We start from the raw sequence: 8,683 nt of genomic DNA on the forward strand, positions 1-8,683 counted from the left end.
GATCTAATATTCCGGCAAAAGCATAACACCCAAAGATTTCTTAATGCAAACTTTAAAGCAACAACATGGATTCGAATAGGCAAAGCAGACCTCACCCCCCGTTCTTTCTGGAGATCCACCAACCAATACCCCGACAAGTAACACCAGGACAGACAACAACCAAATCGGTGCAATGGTCAGACCTAAGAAGGAAATGGATCAAAATCAACACAAACGGAGCTGCCACGAGATACCATGGAAATGCAAATGCATGATTCATTTACATGATTATGAGGCCAAAACTGTGATGACTCTTTCGCAACCATTAGAATAACCACTGCATTAGTGGTCGAGACCTGGGCCACATTAATGGCTTCCAGAACCGCGACGGAAAGATAATGATCAAAAGTACTTTTTGAGACAGATTATTAAAATCTCATGTGCTTCATAAAGACTTCAGCAGAACCCCTCTGGTGTATATCAGGAATGATTGTTGAAATAAAACAAAGAATGCGACAAATTTCACATTGAGCAATTCAACACAACTATAGGAAAAGATTTCACATTGAGCAATTCAACACAACTATAGGAAAAGAGACCAGGATAGAACCCAATCGAAAAACCTCTCACCAATAATTTGGGATTGGACAATCCCGTATTTCCTTAGTCAAATTTTACTTTGTTATAATCTACACATACCACATATCCATGTGTAATAACTCTCCAATCCCCCCACAAATAAATAAAATAGAAGAGAAAGCAGGCAGTGGATTTCAAGGCCATTATAAGAGTGTATTATTGTGTAACTTGCAGTTGTTATTCCTACGAGGCTATCATTGTCGTCCAGCAAGCCAATTAATACGATATATGAAAAATCACAAAAACACTATCATCTTGAAACAACCAAAAATGGAGTTATGTCTATCAATCGGAACCTTAAAGTGTTTCAACTAGATCACCACCACTATGCTGTCGTCTGAGGTTTCCAACTGTCTTCCTCTTGTAATAGTAAACTAAGAGACTCCTTTTCTCTCCTCTGACAAGATTTATGTCCTTATTCCTACATTGGCTGTACAAAGTATCTACACAGCCGCACCTATCTTTTTACCATGTGTCACTCATCAACAAAACACTTCCAATCGACGCACCTGATATATAAAGCAAGACACATCCGATCCGGCTGAGTTTCACCAAAACCAAAAACACCCCAGATGATATTTCTTACACGAAAAAAAATCTTCGCCAGAGACAGTTCTATTTTTACGTCCAGGCCCTCCTCACGTTAAAGTCGCCAGTTGCTTCATCTCTTCTGGATTCTATTCTATCATTCTTACCTACCTTCATTAATTTGATTTGAAGACCAACTCAATAATGACGTGGACGTCCTTCAATATAATCTTCTTCTTCTTCTACATCGACATTCCCAAGAAAACGCCAGAAATCTATGCTTCTTCCTAGTTCTTTCTTTCTCTTTCAACACAACTCTTATATATTACTGTGATCGGGAATTTGAGGTTTTTATGATTCAGGGTTCAATATGTATACTGTGGCAAGGTTAATATCAAGAGGAGTATATACAGTATCAGGACCATTCCATCCATTTGGTGGTGCTGTAGATATAATAGTAGTTGAACAACCAGATGGAAGTTATAAATCATCACCATGGTATGTAAGATTTGGGAAATTTCAAGGGGTTTTGAAAACCAGAGAGAAAGTTGTTAATATCGATGTCAATGGGGTTGATTCAGATTTTCATATGTATTTAGATCATAAAGGGGAAGCTTATTTTCTTCGGGATGTTAAAGAAGATGACGATGATTTGATTTTTACTTCTCCTCTTTCTTCCGGTGAAGAAGAAACTGATGATAATAATAGTAATAGCAATCAGTTGGTTACGGAGACTTCGATTGAGTCGCAGAGTAGTGTTGATTCGTTAAGTGTTGAGAATGAGTTTAAGGGAGATGTGAATTTGTTACCCAGGACCAATTCGAGGCGGTCTAGGTTATTGAGATATGTTTTTGGGCGAAGATCATCGGCGGCGCAGGAAATGGGTGGTAGTGTGGATGGGAGTATTGTGAGGTTGGATTCATTGGAGCAAGCTCAGGTTGCTGCAGATTTGCTGGAGGTGAATTGGTCTAATAATCTATCAACTACTGAGGTAAGCGATTCAAAATTTGATCTTTTGGAATCCAATGAGAATGATTTAGATTTGGGCGTAAACATTGATGATGAAACTGCTGTAATTTTCGATTTGCAAAATTCAAATTTGGGTGAGATTGATACAAAACCTAGTTTAGAGTCTAGTACAGAACAAATTTCTAGAGAATGTAATGATATTATTGGAGATAGTTTACACGAAGGGGGGAGTCAAGGTGAAAGGGTTTCTTCTTATACAGATTGTGAGACACCGGATAGTTCCGCGGCAGGGGTGGACAATTTAGGAGAAGAGAAAAACCAATTTTATGGTGAAACAATGGAGCTCACTACTGATGTTAGTTCTGAGCGTGTATCACGTGTTCTCTTGGTCACTGAGGATAGGGAACATGATTTAGGTACTTGCAACATTTGGATCAATGAGATTGGGAGTGGAAAGAATGGAACTTTCATGGACTGTAATGCCGAAAATATTAGAAATGAATCACCTTCACTGGTTAATATGCACATGCTAGCTTCGGATTCTGTTGAGACTGGGAGGATGCAAGCTATTGAATCGAGAACGGTACCGGAAATAGTTGGCGAGAAGAAGTTGGAGGCAGATATAGATGAGGAATCTGCGAATCATTCGGCGATGACAAAATCCTCTCGTTCTTACACATCCAACAGTGATGAGTTTCATCTTCAAGGGTCAGCTGTTGCCCCAGAACCGCAAGCTCAAGTTAGTGCTGATGAATTTATCAGTTCGGCCGAAGATAGAGAGTTAGCAGAGAGTTCAGATGAAGAACAATTTGTTTTCAGCGACAATGATCAATTGGAACCCAGTCCTGTCCATCACAAAGACTCAACATCTTCCAATTCCAGGGAGATAGAAACTAATCCTTTGACTTCTATGAAAAACATCTTAAAAGATCACGACGCCTCTTTATCTTTAAAATCTTTTGTTCCTGGGCAACCTCCTCTTAGTTCTCAGTCAGAGTTTGAAAAATTAAGGACTACATCCAGTCCACTAAGTATTCCCAGCGGTCGAAGGGGTCCATCAGAGGAAGTTGAATGGATGATGGAATCTTTGCCAAACTTCCGATCTGGCATCGACAATTTGGATGTACCTGATGTCCATCCTCTAAGCTGCTCACTAGATTCAGGTTCAGAAGGTTTGGGTTGGAAATTGTTTAGGAAGGATAGCTCAAAGCCCTTTACGTCTGATATCAACTCGGACAACTTCCTAAAAGAACAGCATAGAAGTCCAAAAACTTGTAAACTTGAAGAACTTAAAAGAATGTCAAGTATCCCGGAAATTGGTAAGATAATCTGGCTGTACACTTTTTCTTATATACTTCATATAGTAGCCAATAGCTTATAAAGTATATGATGCCTGCAGAGATTTCTTTGTGCAAGCACTTGTTGTATGAAGGGATGGGAATTGACGCTGCTTCACAAGCCTTTGATGCTGAAAAAGTAGATCCAGAGAACTTTGTTTCTGTAGCCTCTGCACCTTTGAACAGTGACAAGCTCGTTGTTAGAATGGGTGGCCGTTACTTCCCTTGGGATGCAGCTGTTCCAGTTATTTCAGGGATGGCTTCGTTTGGTCATGAACTAACGTTTGATCCCGAGGGCATGATTGCTGTCGAACGAATTGAAGAGACTCTAGAAGGGCAGTCGCCAAGATCTATAGTTGCCTCTGGAGGCAGCTGGAGACTCTGGCCTTTTAGTTTGAGACGGTCAAGAACCATCGGCTCTGTAGATTCAGGGATGGATAACACCAAGTGCGAGGGCACTGATAATGCATCAGACATCTCCAACTATGTCTCTCCAGATAGAAATGCACAACAAGTCAAGGTTACTGTGAAGAAGGTGAAGTCAATTGTTGCAACATCTGAACAGCTGGCATCTTTGAATCTGAAGGAAGGTCAGAACGTGATAAAATTCACATTTTCAACTGCGATGCTGGGGAAGCAGCAGGTTATTATCATAAATTTGAATTTTGTTTGCTCCATTTGAGAAGTTTCATTTGTGCATAAACTCGTTCGTTTTTCTTTCTCTTTTTCAACTACTTTTTTTGTCAGGTCGATGCTAGAATTTTTCTTTGGAAGCATAGCGCACGTATAGTTGTATCTGATGTTGATGGGACAATTACCAAGTAAGCTTTTTGAGTTGTTTCATTCAATTAATACTTCTAGGTCGTTGGCAAAATATCCCGCAGTATCCTGTATCATTTTCTTGAAAACATACTTGCTGATTATATGGGTGGAGGCTCATGGCTATCATGTTTTCACTTTTCTGAAGTCTAGCTGAATTGTTGGGTTTCCACGATGGTTCAATTACTTGGCCTAGGCTGATATGCAATAGATATTTTTCGTTGATTTTTTTCGTCACTTAAGGTTAAGAGGAAAGGGTCTATGTGTTCTTGTTGTGTTTTTCAGTGTTATCTGAGGATCAAATTATGATGCACAGCCAACTTGTCTGATTAGTTATAGTAACCCAGAAGAAGTAGCTCAATAAAGACCATCGTACATGGTATTGCAAGAACTTGCCTAAGGAAAACACCAACTACCGCATTATTGATACCTTTAAAAGGTTGATGTCTTAGTTATGATAATGTGCCTGGCTCTTCACTTCATGCATCTATATGACACAACAATTGAGGTCTTGTTTTTTAATAAGTGAGTTAGCATAAGTCTTCGTGGGCAGATATTATGTCCTGAAAGCATATCTTTGTATAATCTAGGCATCTTGCGCAGCATTTTAATACGAATTGGCATATTAGAACGTGCTAATAGAACATATAATGCTTTCACCATAAATGACTTTAGAATCCAGTTAATACGTGTGAACATATTTGTTGAGGTCAGGTTATGCTTTTAAAGCATTTGTCGGTTTTGCATGCATTATAGAGGAATGCTTCTTCAACTTCCATTGTTGTTGAACATAAAGCCATGGTGTTTGCCGCAAATTATGCATTTTGATTAGGGTATTTCTCGGTTTTAGAAATTGTGAGAAACTTTAACTATCAAAAATCAAGATAAGATGTTAGATAGATCCAGGTCACACATGTAATTTGTTTTTCCTCGGTTCTAAAACTTGTAGCTTTTACTTATCAGCTCTTGAAACCATTGGTGTTTCTCTAAACATATCATAAAGTCTCGTGTTTACATGTTCTGCTATCTTTGTCTGGATGAGGATCTTCCCTGTTGATTGATTTTCTCGTGTTTACATGTTCTGCTATCTTTGTCTGGATGAGGATCTTCCCTGTTGATTGATTTTCTTTATTTGTATCCTTTCTACAGATCAGATGTTCTTGGCCAGTTCATGCCCTTGGTTGGAAAAGATTGGTCTCAGACTGGTGTTGCCCACCTATTTTCAGCAATCGAGGTATGTTTCATCTTTCTATGTTCGTAATACTTAATCGAGACAATAATTCAGATTGCTGCATGCCTAAGGCTTTCTTTAAATAGATATACAATTATGAGGTTTCCTAAGGCATCAAGCAGTTGCATCAAAGACAAGATTTCTTATATTTATGAAAATCTTTCTTGTATTTATGAAGTCTTAAAAATGCAAAAGCATTTGCTGTCAATAGAACCAGCATTTTGTATCCTCCATGAACCTACCTATTTCTTGTTGCAGGAAAATGGGTACAAGTTTATTTACCTCAGCGCACGTTCAGTTTCTCAGGCCTACCTCACAAGGCAGTTTTTAATTAACCTCAAGCAGGTATGGCATAAACTTGATGCTGGTTTCTGTTTTCCTGTTTTTGATTTTCTATTCAGGCATTTGAATTAACATTGTGGCTCAGGACAATTATTTCATAGATTAAATTATAGCTCATTTGTGCAGGATGGAAAAGCATTACCAGATGGGCCTGTTGTCATTTCTCCTGATGGGCTTTTCCCTTCTCTCTACCGAGAAGGTAAACGTTTTATTCCTATTCTACTTGTTTTGCTTATAAATTTGCAACAGTATTCTATTTCAAGTTTCTTATACATGACAAAGAGGATTGTAATATGATCTCCAGTGATGCAGTTGTCATAATATCCAATTATTCTTCACTACATTTTTTTGTACCTCTGTCCATTTTTTTGATTAGTAGGAATTCTTGCCGTATCATGCATGATCAATCTCAATAAACTGTTATGTTCTCTAAATAAAGAAACATTTTATTGATTTATTATCTATATATACACACCGTACTGCAAATGGCAAAAATAATAACGTTGAATGAGAGTGGACAAGCGGGAAAGATTGTGCACCACCCTTTTCTTCTGAATTGCAAACCCCACCCTTTTGAAAACAACATCTACTCACCTGGCAGTCAAAAACATTAAAAAAGTTGTCTATTTTAACTAAATCTTATCTGTTTAACCTGAAAGTTCCATCACGATGGATATAGTAGCTTCATTAAAGTTTAAACTGGGATTAAGGAAAATTATGTGTTTATTTTTTTCTTTTCTTTTTGTAAACAGTTATCAGAAGAGCTCCTCATGAGTTTAAGATTGGATGCCTAGAGGTGAGTTCTGCATTATCTATTGTGTTACCTCAGGTGATTTGATCATTTCGGAACTAAATCATTTTTTTGCTGCCCAAACTATTTCAGGATATCAAGGCATTGTTTCCTCTTGATTCCCATCCATTTTATGCTGGTTTTGGGAATAGAGACACAGATGAGCTTAGCTACCTAAAGGTTGGAGTTCCGAAAGGAAAAATCTTCACCATTAATCCTAAGGTAATAACCGGTCTCTTATGTTAAACTATGCAAAAAATGGATAATAAATCTAATGCAGTCATCTTACTACCCTGATATCTTAGGGCGAGGTTGCTGTTCATCGTCGGGTCGACACAAAATCATATACTTCTCTTCATGCACTTGTTAATGGCATGTTCCCTGCCATGTGCTCAGCTGGGCAGGTTGTTTCTGCAACCTCTACTTTTTATTTGTCATTTTATGTGAATAGTATTTTCTTCCAAGTTCGAAATAATCTACTTTTGGGTGAAAACTGCAAATTTTAGAACTAGGGCTTTCATTCCTTCCTCTCTGAATGTGGAGTGTGTTTGAAACTGCATCCTTTAATTCCACAGTCAGGACTCACCAATAGTTGTTTGTTTCTTTTTTTTTGGTTCCAGGAAGAATTTAATCAATGGAATTTCTGGAAACTACCTCCTCTTCATATTGATGAATGAAGACATTGACATTTCCTAACAAGAAAATTCTTGCCTCGCCCCTTAGAAGTGGGAGAGGGCGATGGCTCTGACCATTTTGGCCATGGACGACCCAGGTATATATTCCAGCCACCCTTGTATGCTGTCAGTTTTCTATGATGATTATACGTGACGTTACTCAGTAATGGTTGGATTTTGCAGATAAGATATTTGTTGATGGCTCAGAGTCCCTATTGTTGTTGTGGGTGTATCATTTATTGATAGCAGGAATTGGTCTGCAAATGATTTAAGGGGAGAGGGATGAATTTACCTGTTCTAATTTTTCCTCCAGATGACTTGATTAATAAACGTGTAACATAGTGTGTCTAATATATATCCCACTTGTTGTCATAAGAACTCTGTATGATTTATACAGTCATAAACCAAACATGTAACTTATCCTCCACAAAGGTGGGCTTAAATGTGAAACTACCTCCTGTTGTTCTAGCTCGCAGAAGCTAAAGTATGCATAAAAAGAAAACAAGAGAGGTGGATTCTCATTTATCAAACTGCTGTTTGATTAAGAGACGGTGGCAAATGAAAGTTGGACGATGTTTATCCGGACATCTAAGACTAAGAACGGTTTTGACACAACATCCAACAAAAGAGATTTCATAACGACGAGTACAAAGTTGGTACCACAAGTATTTACAGAAGTGAAAACGGTAGCATTTTGTTAAGGTACTATATCATACCTTCCAAAATGCATATTAAGCTCCCAAGCCCTTCATGATGTTACTTGGAAACATGAGACAGTAGTTGCTAGAAGACAATAGCTACTACTAGTACAATCAAGGACGCAAGAAAAAAACAAGATAAAGAAAGCTAGTAATGGATGGAACCCGTTGGAGTTAGTACGAAACTATCTCGATACCCAATTCCTTGGAAGCAAACTTAACGAGATTGCTCATCTCATTCTCGTTAATGAAACCATCATGGTTGGCATCGACAGAACGAACTCCACGCCCACTTTTCCACGTTGTAAACCTTCCTCCAGTTCTACGTAGTACTTCTTTGAGCTCTTGTTTACTTATACGGCCATCACAGTCCGAATCAAATTTCTTCAACCACACCTTGAATTCCTCCAAAGTCATCTGACAGGGTTTGCTATTTGCAGGAGGGTACTTAATTGCCATTTTTCTTCCTAATTACTTCTCTAAGTTACAGATACTTACAAAATACGAAAGACTAAAGAAAAAAGAGACTAAAAGCTGGTTACTAAAGTCACAATGCGGTAGTTTTGACTGGCTTTTTAGTTGGTTCCGGGAAATGAAGCTCTTCTTATATATATGAATACATCCAGAGATGGCCATTCTTTTTCTTTCCTTTTTATTGTTCCTTCTTATCTAACAGG

At 38.1% G+C, this 8,683-nt stretch overlaps 1 protein-coding gene across 1 annotated transcript; it reads left to right on the forward strand.

Moving 5' to 3' along the window:
- The first annotated feature begins 1,247 nt into the window (after positions 1 to 1,247).
- LOC113356831 (phosphatidate phosphatase PAH2-like) lies at positions 1,248 to 7,838 on the forward strand. The gene is made up of 11 exons (XM_026600056.1): positions 1,248 to 3,434; positions 3,515 to 4,095; positions 4,200 to 4,273; positions 5,421 to 5,505; positions 5,761 to 5,847; positions 5,971 to 6,043; positions 6,597 to 6,640; positions 6,728 to 6,856; positions 6,940 to 7,038; positions 7,255 to 7,406; positions 7,492 to 7,838. Exons 1-10 carry the CDS (start codon positions 1,517 to 1,519, stop codon positions 7,309 to 7,311), a joined length of 3,147 nt encoding a protein of 1,048 aa, XP_026455841.1. The 5' UTR covers positions 1,248 to 1,516; the 3' UTR covers positions 7,312 to 7,406; positions 7,492 to 7,838.
- The last annotated feature ends 845 nt before the right edge of the window (positions 7,839 to 8,683 follow it).

The sequence above is a fragment of the Papaver somniferum genome, chromosome 3, assembly GCF_003573695.1.
Source record: "Papaver somniferum cultivar HN1 chromosome 3, ASM357369v1, whole genome shotgun sequence".
NCBI classification, from domain to species: Eukaryota; Viridiplantae; Streptophyta; class Magnoliopsida; order Ranunculales; family Papaveraceae; genus Papaver; species Papaver somniferum.